The sequence below is a fragment of the Mauremys mutica genome, chromosome 7 (genome assembly GCF_020497125.1).
Source record: "Mauremys mutica isolate MM-2020 ecotype Southern chromosome 7, ASM2049712v1, whole genome shotgun sequence".
NCBI classification, from domain to species: domain Eukaryota; kingdom Metazoa; phylum Chordata; order Testudines; family Geoemydidae; genus Mauremys; species Mauremys mutica.
The window spans coordinates 85,665,946-85,682,626 of record NC_059078.1 but is presented as its reverse complement, the minus strand read 5'-3'; the positions used below and the strand labels follow the sequence as shown (position 1 = coordinate 85,682,626).

Genomic DNA, 16,681 nt, shown 5'->3' with positions numbered 1-16,681 from the left:
CATCTAGTTGCACCTGCTCTTGTTTGCTGTCACACTCTCCACTTGATGCTTCACTGAAATTACATTGTGTTTTTGTGGGGGTGACTCCATTACTTAGGGAGAAGGATTTCTTCTTGTGTTCTGGGCTTCTTTCCCCAGTATCTCCATTCACACTCTCTCTCTCCTTCATCTTTTTGAGTTTGGGAGGTTCAAGGTCATCTTCCGACAGCCCATTTTCCTCTGTTCGGGATTTCCTCTTCTTGGATTTATCATGGTGTTTAGACTCACTCTCTTTTTTATCTTTCTATTAAGTAATAAACAAAGAAACCACAATTAAAATAAAACTGCAGATTTTCATACAATGTAAAATTGTAAAAACATGTAATTGTTCCAAGAATGAAAGGAACTGGTTGCTCTCTATCCATCTGTAAATACTTGTTTTCATATTAGTTAAAATCAGAGGCATCATTTGCATAAGGGCATGTATGAAAACAGACTCATTCACGTTATGGGGGAAAATCCCATCATGCATTTTTCTGATTTTACTTGCAAAGAATTTATACTGTCCATTCATTTGGAACTCAAACTATAATACACGTGCTTTTTTTACAAAGTAGTTTGCAACCCATTAAGGAATTTCAGAGAGGTCAATATCATGGTTTAATCCTAAAATTTTAACCCTCTTTTTTAGATTATTTGTAACAGATACTATAAAATACTTCATCCCTTTTAAAAAGGTGAGCATATACTATGGTGTGAAGCAGAACCATAGGGTTACCATATCACACTTGATTTGAGTTTGGTATACTGTTTCTAGCAGTAAACAGTACCAAAATATGAGAAGTAAGAAACCTTAAGGCCTGGTCTACACGACGAGTTTAGGTCGAATTTAGCAGCATTAAATTGAATTAAACCTTCACCTGTCCACACAACGAAGCCATTTTTGTCGACATAAAGGGCTCTTAAAATCTATTTCTGGACTCCTCCCCGACAAGGGGAGTAGTGCTGAAATCAACATTGCCGGTTCAAATTAGGGTTAGTGTGGATGCAATTCGACAGAATTGGCCTCCAGGAGTTATTCCACAGTGCACCGTTGCTGTCCAGAGCGGTCACAATCTGAACTCGGATGCACTGGCCAGGTAGACATGAAAAGCCCCGCAAACTTTTGAATTTCATTTCCTGTTTGCCCAGCATGGACAGCTGATCAGCACAGGTGACCATGCAGTCCCAGAATCGAAAAAGAGCTCCAGCATGGACCATACGGGAGGTCCTGGATCTGATTGCTGTATGGGGAGACGAATCCATGCTATCAGAACTCTGTTCCAAAACACAGAATGCCAAAACATTTGAAAAAATCTCCAAGGCCATGATGGACAGAGGCCACAACAGGGACTCAACACAGTGCTGCATGAAACTTAAGGAGCCAAGACAAGCGTACCAAAAAACCAAAGAATCAAATGGATGCTCCGGGACAGAGCCGCAGACATGCCGCTTCTACGCTGAGCTGCAGGCAATTATAGACTCATATAAGTCTGAGGGGGCTGCCACCACTACCCCACTCTTGTCTGTGGACTCCGATGATGGGGTATTCTCAGTCGCCATGCCTGAGGATTTTGCGGATGGGGAAGATGAGGAGGACGACGACTATGAGGTTGAGGAGAGCACACAGCACACCGTTCTCCCCGACAGCCAGGATCTTTTTCTCACCCTGACTGAAATACCCTCCCAAGGCGGTATCCTGGACCATGAAGCCATAGAAGGGACCTCTGGTGAATGTACCTTTGTAAATATAAAAAACATGGTTTAAAAGCAAGTGTTTTTTAATGATTAATTTGCCCTGAGGACTTGGGATGCACTTGTGGCCAGTACAGCTACTGGAAAAGTCTGTTAACGTGTCTGGGGATGGAGCAGACATCCTCCAGGGACATCTCCATGAAGCTCTCCTGGAGGTACTCTAAAAGCCTTTGCAGAAGGTTTCTGGGGAGAGCAGTCTTATTCCGTCCTCCATGGTAGGACACTTTACCACGCCGTGGTAGTAGCAAGTAATCTGGTATCTTTGCATGACAAAGCCTAGCAGCGTATGGTCCCAGTGTTTGCTGGCATTCAAGCAACATCCGTTTTTTATCTCGCTGTGTTATCCTCAGGAGAGATATTGTTCATGGTAACCTGGTTGAAATACGGGAATTTAATTAAGGGGACATTCATAGGTGGCTGTTTGCCTGTGGCTGAAAAGAAATCCTCCCCACAGTTAGCCAAGCGGGGTGTGTGTGTGGGGGGGGGGGAGGCATTGGCGCTGAGCTGTTCACGTTTGGCTAGCAGGGATCTTGCCTGATGCCAGTCACGCGGTGCAGTGGGGGGAGGGTTAAAGCGGTCATCCCAGAGAAAAAGGAGGAGGGAGTAGTTTGGTTTCTGCTGCTGCACGTTAACACGAAAACCACAGCCCTAAATGGACAACTCAATGGGCTTTGCTTGGTATGGGAAAGGAGGGCACTGCTGTTATGAAGGTCGCAGAAGCTGAAAGACTATGGCTTACCATAGCTGCCTGCAAGCTGAATTCTGTTGCCCGGAGTGTTTGATCTCTAACACCAAAGCCGCAGGCACTCAATATAAGATGCAAAAAATGACCTTGTACCGAAATCACATGTGCTATGTAATGTGAATAGTGTTGTTCACCGTGAAAGAGTATACATTTTACAGAACAATGGGCATCTTTTTAAAATACTTCTCTCCCTTTTTTTTCCTCCCGCAGCTGCAGATGTTTCAAGCCACCCTCCTCTGTCCCAAAGGCTATCTCAGATAAGGCAGCGAAAAAAACCACACACACAATGAAATGTTCTCTGAGCTCATGCAGGCGTCCCATACTGAAAGAGCTCAGCAGAAAGTGTGGAGGGACACAACAGCACAGGACAGGAAAGCGGCCAGTGAACATGAGGAGAGGTGGTGTCAGGAAGATCAGAGGAGGCAGGATGCAACGCTGGGGCTACTGTGGGAACAAACGGACATGATCTGGCATCTGGTGGAGGTTCAGGAACGTCAGCTGGAGAGACTGCTGCTGCAGCCCGTTTAACTGCCCTCCCTCCTCCCCAAGTTCCATAGCCGCCTCCTCACCTAGATGCCCAAGAACGCTGGGGGGAGGAGAGGGCGGGAGGAGGTTCTGGGCACCCAATCACTCCACCCCAGTAGATAGAAGGCTGTCATTCAACAAGTTTTGAAGTGACCTTTTCCTTCCCTCCTCCCACACCCCACCCGGGATACCTTGTGAGTTATCTCCCTATTTTTATAATCAATTAATAAAGAATACATGGTTTTTAAATGATAGTGACTTTATTTCCAAGCTGTGATCAAAGTGGGGGAGGGCGGTTGGCTTACAGGGAATTAGAGTCAACCAAGGGGGTGGGTTTTCATCAAGGAGAAACAAATAGAACTGTCACATGGTACCCTGGCCAGTCATGAAACTGGTTTTCAAAGCTTCTCTGATGCGCAGCACTTCCTGATGTGCTCTTCTAATCACTCTGGTGTCTGGCTGTGCGTAATCAGCGGCCAGGCGATTTGCCTCAACCTCCCACTCCACCATAAATGTTTCCCCCTTACTCTCACACAGACTGTGGAGCACGCAGCAAGCAGCAATAACAATGGGAATATTGGTTTCGCTGAGGTCTGAGCAAGAGACAGTAAACTGAGCCAGCGACCCTTCAAATGTCCAAATGCACATTCTACCACCATTCTGCACTTGCTCAGCCTATAGTTGAACAGCCCCTTACTACTGTCCATGGTGCCTGTGTACGGCTTCATAAGCCAGGGCATTAAGGGGTAGGCTGGGTCCCTAAGGATAACTATAGGCATTTCAACATCCCCAACAGTTATTTTCTGGTCTGGGAAGTAAATCCCTTCCTGCAGCCGTTTAAACAGACCAGAGTTCCTGAAGACGCAAGCGTCATGAACCTTTCCCTGCCATCCCACATCGATGTTGGTGAAGCACTTGTGATCCACCAGTGCTTGCAGCACCATTGAAAAGTACCTCTTGTGGTTTATGTACTGGCTTGTCACCATATCCAAGTTTTTAATAACTAGTCTCTCTCATCCTCTCAGCTCACTTTTATACACAGTGGTCCAATCCCAAGATAGAGATATGGGTTCCGTCTATCGCCCTACCACAGTTAGGGAATCCCATTGCAGCAAAGCCATCTACTATGACCTGCACGTTTCCCAGAATCACTACCTTTGATAGCAGCAGCTCAGTGTTTGCGTTGGCTACTTGCATCACAGCAGCCCCCATAGTAGATTTACCCATGCCACATTGATTCCTGACTGACCGGTAGCTGTCTGGCATTGCAAGCTTCCATAGGACTATCGCTACTCGCTTCTCAACTGCGAGGGCTGCTCTCATCATGGTATTCTTGCGGTTCAGGGCAGGGGAAAGCAAGTCACAAAGTTCCATGAAAGTGCCCTTATGCATGCGAAAGTTTCGTAGCCACTGGGAATCATCCCAGACCTGCAACACTATGCGATCCCACCAGTCTGTGCTTGTTTCCTGGGCCCAGAATCGGCGTTCAATGGCATGAACCTGCCCCATTAACACTATGATGTCCACATTGCTGGGGCCCGCACTTTGAGAGAAGTCTGTGTTCATGTCCTTATCACTCTCGTTACCGCGCTGCTGTCACCTCCTCGCCTGGTTTTTCAGCTTCTGGTTCTGCATAAATTGCACAATAATGTGTGAGGTGTTTACAATGCTAATAACTGCTGCGGTGAGCTGAACGGGCTGCATGCTTGCCGTGCTATGGCATCCGCTCAGGCAATCCAGGGAAAAGGGCGCGAAATGATTGTCTGCCGTTGCTTTCACGGAGGGAGGGTTGACTGATGACATTTACCCATAACCACTCATGACAAATTTTTGGCCCCATCAGACATTGGGAGCTCAACCCAGAATTCTAATGGGCAGCGGGGACTGCGGGAACTGTGGGATAGCTACCCACAGTGCAACGCTCAGAATGTTGACGCTTGCCACGGTACTATGGACGCACACCGCCGAATTAATGTGCTGAGCGTGGACGCATGCACTCGACTTTATATAATCTGTTCCCAAAAATCAACTTCTGTAAAACTGGAGTAATTTCGCAGTGTAGACATACCCTAAGAGAGTCTGTCATAAAACAGACTACAGGATTCATATCACAGCACAGGTTTTTGAGCTGAGAGTATGAAATGAACAGACAAAAAGTGATTTTTATCCCAAATCCGGCTCTACTGTCCTAGTGGGATCGCTGTGCAATGCACGTCCTGATTCCTGCACAACAATGCCACCAGCACACAAAAACACTGCCTGGGTATAACACCAAAAGCTAAAAGCACTCGGGACAGCTAACCGGGTTACATACCAGCACTGCTAAGGGCAAGTTACAGGGGAAAGGGCAAGAAAGACAAGGAGAAAAGAGTGAGCATGGGAAAGGCAGCGCCTCTCCAGTGAGCGGCAGCCAGGGACCAGCGCCGGAGGGGCCCGGCAGGCACGACCATCGGGTAACAGAAACAAGCGGGCTGGGGAGGGAACGCTGCCCAACGCCCAACCGACGCCCCAGGGATCCCCCGGGCAAGAGGCGCCGCCACCCCGCTGGGCGAGCGCGAGGCCGGGGATCCCGTGCAGGGACAGCACTGGCCGCCCCGCTCCCACACAACCTGGCCACGCTGCACCCCACGAGTCCGGCCCGACGGCAGGCTGGCAGCCCCGGGGAGGCTGGTTCTCGCCAGAGGCAGCCGGGACCCTGCCGCACGCAGCCTGACAGCGCAAAGGGCGCCGGTACCTTGTGCCGCCGCCGCCGCCGCCGCCGCCTCCTCCTGCTGCTCTCCGGGGCGGTCCCGCTCTCCATGGGGCTCTCGGCCTCGTCCCCGCTGCTGGCTTCGAGCCGGGTGGCTTCGGGCATTTCCCTCAGCGCGGGCGCCGGGAGCGAATTTACCGCAAGGAGTCGGGACGGGCGTGAGAAGAACGAACTCCGCCCCGGAACCCCCTCGCCGGCCGGCAACCACTGAGGCGCGGCGCAGGGGCCGGCTTAACCGCTCATCACCGGCCTGCACGAGGGCCGGCCCTCCCGCGGCTCGCGCCACGCCCACTACCCTCGCCGGCAACCGGCAGCGTCACATAGAGCAGAACGCAGCGCCATGGGGACCGCGAGGCCCGGCCTGCACCTGGACTCAGTGAGACTACAGGGCCCAACATGCACCGGGGCTACAGCGACCGTAAGGTTCCAAAGGCAGTGGGCAGCGCTGGCGCCGTTACTTTCCCGGAGCGGAGGGAGTGCGGCTCCCTCGCGCGCTTCCTTCGTCTCTGGGCGCTACCCGCATCCTACGCAGCGATCAGGCCTGGCCCACTTGTCCCGCGCAGCAAGCGCTGAGCCCCTGCCCGAGCCACTTCTCCTGCCCAGCGGTGCTGCTTGCCCGCCGTGCACCCCGGGCCAGAGGTGCTGGGCAGGGCCAGATTAACCTTTTGTGGGCCCCCATGGAGGCAGTGGAGCATGGCGCAGGGAGGTCAGTCCCCAGACTGGGGCCAGCCAGAGTCAATAAGGCGGGACATGGCATGGCAGGGGTGGCCCTGCGCTACCCAGCCCAGTGCAAGGGCACCGTTTACAAACTGGCTGTTGCCAGATGCACAGTGGTCTGCCTGGCCCTGTGCTGCCAGCATGCCCCCTCCCCTCCAGGGCAAGCCCATACCATGTCACAACCCCACCCAACAACTCCCTGTGGCCAGAGCCCCCCCAGACCTAGTATGCCCAGTGTTCTCCCAGACTTCCCCCACAAATGCACAGCACTCTGCACAAAACCACCCCTGCCCACATCCCCACAACTGACCAGCACTCCTCTCCAAACCCCTAATCATTTTAGTTGCCCTTTTCTAGTACCAGTATATCTTTTTTGAGGTGAGACCACCACATCTGTACACAGTATTCGAGATGTGGGCACACCATGGATTTATATAAGGGCAATAATATATTCTCAGTCTTATTCTCTATCCCCTTTTTAATGATTCCTAACATCCTGTTTGCTTTTTTGACCGCCTCTGAACACTGCGTGGACATCTTCAGAGAACTATCCACGATGACTCCAAGATCTTTTTCCTGACTTGTTGTAGCTAAATTAGCCCCCATCATATTGTATGTATAGTTGGGGTTATTTTTTCCAATGTGCATTACTTTACATTTATCCACATTAAATTTCATTTGCCATTTTGTTGCCCAATCACTTAGTTTTGTGAGATCTTTTTGAAGTTCTTCACAATCTGCTTTGGTCTTAACTATCTTGAGTAGTTTAGTATCATCTGCAAACTTAGCCACCTCACTGTTTACCCCTTTCTCCAGATCATTTATGAATAAATTGAATAGGATTGGTCCGAGGACTGACCCTTGGGGAACACCACTAGTTACCCCTCTCCATTCTGAGAATTTACCATTAATTCCTACCCTTTGTTCCCTGTCTTTTAACCAGTTCTCAATCCATGAAAGGACCTTCCCTTTTATCCCATGACAGCTTAATTTACATAAGAGCCTTTGGTGAGGGACCTTGTCAAAGGCTTTCTGGAAATCTAAGTACACTATGTCCACCGGATCCCCCTTGTCCACATGTTTGTTGACCCCTTCAAAGAACTCTAATAGATTAGTAAGACACGATTTCCCTTTACAGAAACCATTGACTATTACTCAACAGTTTATGTTTTTCTATGTGTCTGACAATTTTATTCTTAACTATTGTTTCAACTAATTTGCCCGCTACCGACGTTAGACTTACCGGTCTGTAATTGCCGGGATCACCTCTAGAGCCCTTTTTAAATATTGGCATTACATTAGCTAACTTCCAGTCATTGGGTACCGAAGCTGATTTAAAGGACAGGTTACAAATCTTAGTTAATAGTTCCGCAACTTCACATCTGAGTTCTTTCAGAACTCTTGGGTGAATGCCATCGGGTCCCGGTGACTTGTTAATGTTGAGTTTATCGATTAATTCCAAAACCTCCTCTAGTGACAGTTCAATCTGTGACAGTTCCTCAGATTTGTCACCTACAAAAGCCAGCTCAGGTTTGGGAATCTTCCTAATATCCTCAGCCGTGAAGACTGAAGCAAAGAATCCATTTAGTTTCTCCGCAATGACTTTATCATCTTTAAGCACTCCTTTTGTATTTCGATCATCAAGGGGCCCCACTGGTGGTTTAGCAAGCTTCCTGCTTCTGATGTACTTAAAAAACATTTTGTTATTACCTTTGGAGTTTTTGGCTAGCCATTCTTCAAACTCCTCTTTGGCTTTTCTTATTACACTTTTGCACTTAAGCTGGCAGTGTTTATGCTCCTTTCTATTTGCCTCACTAGGATTTGACTTCCACTTTTTAAAGGAAGTCTTTTTATCTCTCACTGCTTCTTTTACATGCTTGTTAAGCCACGGTGGCTCTTTTTTAGTTCTTTTACTATGTTTCTTAATTTGGGGTATACATTGAAGTTGGGCCTCTATTATGGTGTCTTTAAAAAGCGCCCATGCAGCTTGCAGGGATTTCACTTTAGTCACTGTACCTTTTAACTTTTGTTTAACTAACCTCATTTTTGTATAGTTCCCCCTTTTGAAATTAAATGCCACTGTGTTGGGATCTTAAGATGTTCTTCTCACCACAGGGATGTTGAATGCTATTGTATTATGATCACTATTTCCAATTGGTCCTGTTATAGTTACCTCTTGGACCAGCTCCTGTGCTCCACTCAGGATTAAATCTAGAGTTGCCTCTCTCCTTGTGGGTTCCCGTACCAGCTGCTCCACGAAGCAGTCATTTAAAGTATCGAGAAATTTTATCTCTGCATTTCATCCTGAAGTGAAATGTTCCCAGTCAATATGGGGATAATTGAAATCCCCCACTATTATTGGGTTCTTAATTTTGATAGCCTCTCTAATTTCCCTTAGCATTTCATCATCACTATTACTGTCCTGGTCAGGTGGTCGATAATAGATCCCTAATATTATATTTTTATTAGAGCATGACATTTCTATCCATAGAGATTCTTTGGAACATGTGGATTCGCTTAAGATTTTTACTTCATTTGAATCTACATTTTCTTTCACATATAGTGCCACTCCTCCCCCTGCACGGACTGTTCTGTCCTTCCGCTATATTTTGTACCCCAGAATGATTGTGTCCCATTGATTGCTCTCAGTCCACCAGGTTTCTGTGATGCCTATTATATCAATATCCTCCTTTATCACAAGGCACTCTAGTTCACCCATCTTATTATTTAGACTTCTAGCATTTGTGTACAAGCACTTTAAAAACTTGTCCCTGTTTATTTGTCTGCCCTTTTCTGATGTGCCAGATTCTTTTTTATGTGACTGTTTATCATCTGATCTGGCCCTTACATCATCCTCTTCCGTCCTCTGCTCCTGACTATAACCTGGAGATTCTCTATCATCAGACTCTCCCCTAAGAGAAGTCTGTGTCCGATCCACACGCTCCTCTGCAGCAGTTGGCTTTCCCCCATCTCCTAGTTTAAAAACTGCTCTACAACCTTTTTAATGTTTAGTGCCAGCAGTCTGGTTCCATTTTGGTTTAGGTGGAGCCCATCTCTCCTGTATAGGCTCCCCCCATCCCAAAAGTTTCCCCAGTTCCTAATGAACGTAAACCTCTCCTCTCTACACCATCGTCTCATCCACGCATTGAGACTCTGAAGCTCAGGCTCATCTGTGTTGTCCTATTTCTTTGTACCTTAGAGGTGGTAGCCCTACTCAGGGGATAGGGATCAGTGCCATGTAACAGGCATCTCAACCCTTTATATCCCAGCCAACCTCCATGTTAAGTGAGTAGGACCAGAAAGCAAAGAGCAGGCCTATGCCTCTCCAACAAGGGTGGGCTTGCTTTGTATGGTCAAGTTTCAGCATACTCGCATGGGACAGAAAAAAATTATACAGTAGTATAAAGGTCCCCTACATAGCTTCTAGAAACAGCATTGTGTCCCAAGTGATTAAAAACCCAGCCACTAGTACGTGTAGTTTTTTCCAGTTTCATCCCTACCTAAACAGTTTATAATAGGAGCTAGTACAGACCTCTCATTTAAATACTTGTGGACAGGTAGCTAAAGTAAGTTTCCACTGATGTCAAGAAGTTTTTCTTGTATGCTTGTACACAGTTGCAAAATGGGAAAACAATGCATGAATGTAGTAAAATAATTAACAGACTCAGCAAGATTTTTCAGTACAGCACATTTAACCAGACAGTGCAAGGACTTAATAAGAGAGGTAAGACAACCTGTATGGAAACAACAGATATCCATCACTGAAGATATTCTTGGATTTGACCAGAAAATGGTGACTGAGAATAAACAAAGAGCAATTTGCAGAAATCATCTTTTATTAAACTGATTCCACCACACACATCTGGAAAAAGATGATCTAGAGAATGTAAATTCTCCTCCAAACGTATATTAACAGTACTGAACTGTGTGAAGTCCTATTCGAGTATGTCCCAATATTACTGTACTATTATGGAGTGGCATTATGCTACAAGCAATAAAATGGCCATTAACCAGGGACAATAACACAATTAAAATTTGAAAAAGCCATTTTTCTGTTCTAAAGTTGTCTAAGAACAAACAAGCATTCTTACAGGCTTCCTAATTTCTAGCTGTCCATACAATTTGTGAAAACATTACAGATGGATTTACAAATATTGAATATTGCTGTGTTGATTTTTACATACCTTTTGCATGTTTACCAACTGAAATAGACAATATAGAAGAAAAGATACAATATCGGTTAGCACTTCCAAAATTGCATGTCACAGCTCCTTCAGAATAGTTGAATGCTGGCAGATGCATTTTGTCACAAACAGCCAGATAAAACCAAGTTCCTTGTTCAAGCAACATTTACACTATGGAAGTGGGATAGGGGTATGACACGTGGCAGTACATAACTCAAGAATAAAGCTTCAGGTTGAAGAGTAGCATATCCCAGCACCAGAGGGGTAGGGATGTAACGTGGCAATATGCTGTTCAAGTACGAAGCTTCAGGTCAGGGAGTGGCATCTCCCAGCTCCTTTAAAAGAGTGTAACTGTTATAGGGACATATCACTTGAGGTGACTTGAGACACATTTTGTCATGTACAGTCTGACACAACCCAGCTCCTTATTCAATCACTATTCACAAAATGGAAGTGGGATGGGATTGTGACACATGACCGCACACTGTGTAGGAATGAAACTTTGGGGTGGTGAGTGGCATGTCCCAGCTCCTTCAGAATAGTCCCACAGTCATGGGGACGTCATTCCGGGGGACGTGAAGCACATTTTGTCATGTATAGCTAGCCAAAACCCAGCTCCTTGATTATTTACTAATTAATAATTTAAATTTTAATAATTAATTTGATGAAATTTCTAAACAATTAATCTTACATTGATGTATTTTAAAATAATTTTGGCCTTTGAATAAGGATCAGGGAACCACGAATAAAAACCTGGTGCCGAGAATAAAGATCTGGGAATAAGAAAACAATTTCAGCCTTGCAAAAACATGTTGATTTGCAACTAAATATAGCTTTTTCATCAAGTTTGGTGCATTTGCTAATGAGGGGGATTTACTTAAACAAATTATATATCTTAACATACACTTATTCAGATTCTTAATTTTTCTGACATAATATAAAACGTAAAATGGTAAATGATGTATTTCTTATTTAGTAGATTAAATTTTACTTCTGATTTGTGTCAGGCTCCATTTGGATGAAAATTGGAATTCAATTAAAAAGTTAAAAAAAACATTTTAAAATGGTATTTTTATTAGTTAAATGTGTTGGACACAACAGTGGGGTGGGGTAGGGAGGTGTATTAAAATGTTTTGCATTAAAACTGATTTATTAAACAAAGGAAGTACTATCTGTAGTTAGTGTACTGAACTGATTGTTTCTTGTCACCATATCCAAGTTTTTAATAACTAGTCTCTCTCATCCTCTCACCTCACTTTTATACACAGTGGAAGAACAAACAAACTTTCTTGCTTTTACAACTCTGAATCCATTTCTCAACTTTGAATAAAACTAGTAATTGAACTGACCTAGCTGAATAAACCTGCAGAAGAGGCTACTGCTATCAAAAGCTGGTTTAGTACTTCAACAGACTATGGTTCCAGGTGCTTAGCCTGTGACTTCCATCAGATCAGTGGTCTGACTTCCTTTAAAACTTTGGCAGCAAATATGTACTGCTTGAATTTTTTTTTTATATAATGTAGACTATATTAATAAATTGTAGTAAGTTTAGGCCTTAATATATGTTGTCAGTTTCAAATTTAATTTTAAATACAGATTTATGTAAAATAAACCTATTTAATTTAAATTTAAAAATCCAATTTTTTAAAAAGTAATTGATTTTTATCCACCTTAGAATTAGGAGATTAAGTCACCAGCATTCTGCACTTAGAGAGGAAAAGATCCTCTTTTGGAGAGTCTCATTTAACATTCAGTAAGGTGTGGCCTAAGTGAAACTTTTTAGTTAGTAGCACTAATATAGTCTATATTCTCCCGTGCATCCTAGATCAGTAAAAGATTGTCTTTACAGTAACTCCTCATTTAACGTTGTCCCACTTAACGTTGTTTCAGTGTTACGTCCCTGCTCAATTAGGGAACATGCTCCCTTATGTCGTTTGGCTGCCTGCTTGTAAGATTCGATGGAAGAGCAGTGACTTTACAAGGGAGCATTGCACAAGTTCCGCTTCTCTGCCTCCTTCCCCTCCCTCCCAGGGCTTCCCCCACCGCCAAACAGCTGTTTGGTGACGCTTAGGACTTTCTGGGAGGGAGAGGGAGGAGTGGAGTTGCAGGGCTTCCCCGCTCCTGCCTCTCCCTCCCAAAAAGTCCTAAGCGTGAAGTGCTTGGAGGGAGAGGGAGGAGCAGGGAAGCCCTGCATCTCTGCTCCTCCCCCTTCCTCCCAGAAAGTCCTAAGCACCGCCAAACAGCTGTTTGGCAGCACTTAGGACTTTGGGGGTGGGGGGAAGGGATGTGGCTGCTCCGGAGAGGAGGTGGAGTGGGGGTGGGAAGAGGTGGGCCTGGAGTGGAGCAGGGACAGGAAGAGGCGGGCCTGGAGCATTCCCGGCAAAATCCGAGCCTGTTCTCCGGGGGAGCTGCCACCGCTGCTGCTGCAAAGGTGCTTCCTAGCATCTTTGCCTGAAGCGGGCTGTGCCTGTGTGGGGTAAGCCAGGGGCACTTCCCAACCACAGTACAGCACAGTACTGTACAGTATACAGTATAATGCCTGTTGTCAGTAACTACCTGTGTGGTGCTCTGCTCTTGTTCAATTATGATAACAAGTGGCTGCATGCGTGTTCCCTCTGTGTGCTGCTCCAGCTCTGTGCAGATAGCTGACACAGCAGACCCTGAGAGAACCCCAAAGACCACAGACTCTAGTAAGGTATGAAGGAACCCGATCCAGATTTGTCCTCAAATGAAGCACAGTAATAGTTTCCCGTAGACTCTACAAGACACACTACGAATTTGTGCCCCCTGGCAATGGTCCAGTTCAGTCAGTGGCGGAGGCAGTGGAAAGTCCCTAGGCCAGACAAAGATGTGCACTCCAGGACCTACTTTTATACAGTTACAGGACAGATTACTCATCCCTATTGACGTATTGAAGTACAGCCCCTTGACTTATTGGGGGCTGTCTCCCTCTTTGATCATGTTGTTTCAAACAAATCTATCCATCGTGTTGTCCTTTTGACCCTGTCTTTAATATGCACCTGCCTGTTCCTTGTTATCTCTGTGGAGTGTTCTGATGCTATCTTGGCACAAGTTCCTCTTATTAGCACTTGTGTGTGGATGCACCTGCTTCTAGCAACCCTCTTCTTGCCAACTTTTGTGAGCAGGGCCTGTCTCTGGCTCACAGCCCAGCTTTTGCTTAGCAGTGCCTGAAAGTACTTTGGTTCAGGCTTCAGGCCTCAGACTGGGCCTCTGACACAAGAGGTTATGTTTCAGGGCCTCATCTTACTACAATGCCTTTTGTCTGCCCCCTAAAAATTTCCTTGGAACCTAACCCCCTGCATTTACATTAAATCTTATGGGACAATTGGATTTGTTTAACATTGTTTCACTTAAAGTTGCATTTTTCAGGAACATAACTACAACATTAAGCAAGGAGTTACTGTACTTGTATTTAGAAACGCTAACTCCTGTGTGTCTTATACGAGTAGGTCCACTGGCTTTAGTCAGCAGAGTATTATTAGTGTTTGTTCTCATCTAGTGATAGCAAGTTTTCAGTCTCAAGTGGCTTTTTCAGGGTGAGGCAGGACATTAAGTCTCTTTTCCTACTTATTTCTTTTGTGTATGCTGGTATCTAGTGAGTTCTGTTGCCCCAGTGGTGCACACAGGAAGTACCTTTAGGAAGTGCAACTTGTATCAACTTATTGTAGTTGTATGGTTCCTATTGGAGCTCCACCTACAATCATGTCAGGCTAGTAATTTGACCTGAATGAAGTACACTCTTAGTCCATAGTTTTGCTTTACATATTTTTATTACAAACGTGGTCACATAGCTATAACAAAAGTAACTCTCTTATTACTAAAATGTTTATTAAAAGTCAAGAATCCAAAGTGAAATGTTCAAACTAGGGCTGTTGATTAATTGCAGTTAACTCATGATTAACTCAAAAAAATTAATCACGATTAATCACACCGTTAAATAGAATACCAATTGAAATTTATTAAATATTTTTGGATGTTTTTTCAAATATATTGATTTCTATTACAACACACAATACAAAGTGTGCAGTGCTCACTTTATATAATTTTTATTACAAATATTTGCACTGTAAAAATGATCATCAGCATGGATGCATGTCCTCTGGAATGGTGGCTGAAGCACGAAGGGGCATATGAATGTTTAGCATATCTGGCATGTAAATACCTTGGAATGCCAGCTACAAAAGTGCACTGCAAATGCCTGTTCTCACTTTCAGGTGACATTGTAAACAAGAAACAGGCAGCATTATCTCCCTTAAATGTAAACAAACTTGTTTGTCTTAGTGATTGACTGAACAAGAAGTAGGGCTGAGTGGATTTATAGGCTCTAAAGTTTTACACTGTTTTGGAGTGCAGTTATGAAACAAACAAAAATCTACATTTGTAAGTTACACTTTCACAAGAAAGATTGCACTACAGTACTTGTATGAGGTGAATTGAAAAATATTATTTCTTTTGTTTTTTACAGTGCAAATATTTGTAATAAAAATAAATATAAAGTGAGCACTGTACACTTTGTATTCTGTGTTGTAACTGAAATCAATATATTTGAAAATGTAGAAAACATCAAAAAATATTTAAATAAATGGTATTCTATTATTAACACCACGATCGTGCAATTAATCACAATTAATTTTTTTAATCACTTGACAGCCCTAGTTCAAACAAGTTTAAAGTATAGACATGGATTTAGATGCATCTTTATGTATCTGATTGTTTCAAAAATTTACACTAATGATATTTACATTATACAAAAGAAAGAATTCACAAAGCTCTGCAAGAGAAGAAACTTAAACATTCATGACTGGAGTTAACTGCAGCAATGTATTTTCTGTAAGCATCCTTCCACTCCTTGCACTGTTATTTATGCCTTCAAAGTTCTGCAGGAAACTTCGTCTTCTTTTCAACCCATCCAAAATGGCTGAATTATTAGATGTAAGACTTTGTGTTCTAAAAATAAAACGGTTTATTTAGTTTTTAGTGCTACACAGTGGGTACACTGATAACCCAGATACATCTAAGAATTAAAACGATCAATACTCAGCAAATAAGTCACAAATGTGTCAAAAGAACACAGGGCCAAATGCTATAGTCTCTACTCAGGCAAAACACATGCTGGTTTCATTAGGAATTTTGCATAAATAAGAACTGTAGGATTTGGTCCTTAGTGTGTAATAGCTTTTCAAAATGATAGTGGATATGAAGGGGGGGGGGGGAGAAGGCTTCTCTACATTCAAGTGCTATCATGTCAAGAGTCATATGACACCTTTATGTTACTAACAGAGCAGGGTGGAATTTCTTTCTCAAAAATTTAAACTAGTGTTTTGCCACTTAATTAGTTTCTGCCAATTTCAAACTTCCAAAAATTTCAAATTTTTGTGAAAATTTGGACACCTGATTTTTTTTTATTTTTGTTTTTGCAGGCAAGCATGTGAAACTCAAGCTTGTTTTCTGATTAGGTGAATTTGCGAAAAATTATGAAAATTGAGGATAGTCTCTTAAAGCTTACAGATGCCTCTGTTATGGAGTATGGGGGGAGTCAAGGCCTGCACCCCCCGTTTCCCGCTATTCACCATGACTCTCAGCCAGCCAGTGAAACAGAAGGTTTATTTAGAGGACAGGAACATAGTCCAAGACAGGCCTTGCTGGTACAGACAACAGGACCCCCTCAGTTAGGTCCATCTGGGGGCTCAGGGAGGCCAGAGCCACATTGGGAGACCAGAGCCCCATCTGGGCTCCCCTCCATTCTCCCAGCCAGCTCCAAACAAACTCCCTCCAGCCGTCTCACTCAGCCGGCTCCTCCCCCAGCCTTTGTCCAGTTTCCTGGGCAGAGGTGTCACCTGGCCTCCAACCCCCACATCCTGGGTTCTCATGTTAGGTGCTCAAGTATCCTCCCTCAAGGAAAGTCTCCCATTCCCAATGCAGACAGTCCCAGCAAAACTCCCCTGCAACCTTCCCAGGCCAACACTC

General features: G+C 44.5%; 2 protein-coding genes across 5 annotated transcripts in view; both read right to left on the bottom strand.

Moving 5' to 3' along the window:
- LOC123375182 (nucleolar RNA helicase 2-like) overlaps nt 1-6,009 on the bottom strand; it is a 41,322-nt gene extending 35,313 nt beyond the window's left edge. Inside the window, exons 1-2 of the mRNA XM_045025907.1 lie at nt 5,778-6,009; nt 14-283 (exon numbers count right to left, since the gene is read on the bottom strand). Coding sequence (XP_044881842.1) covers nt 14-283; nt 5,778-5,897 — 390 coding nt within the window. The 5' untranslated portion in view covers nt 5,898-6,009. The remainder of the gene's footprint in view (nt 1-13; nt 284-5,777) is intronic.
- A 9,241-nt stretch (nt 6,010-15,250) lies between these two features.
- STOX1 (storkhead box 1) overlaps nt 15,251-16,681 on the bottom strand; it is a 31,499-nt gene continuing 30,068 nt past the window's right edge. For all 4 annotated transcript variants that reach the window (XM_045022595.1, XM_045022598.1, XM_045022596.1 and 1 more), the window contains one exon: nt 15,251-15,661. In XM_045022595.1, the coding sequence (XP_044878530.1) occupies nt 15,502-15,661 (160 nt within the window). In that variant the 3' untranslated portion in view covers nt 15,251-15,501. The remainder of the gene's footprint in view (nt 15,662-16,681) is intronic.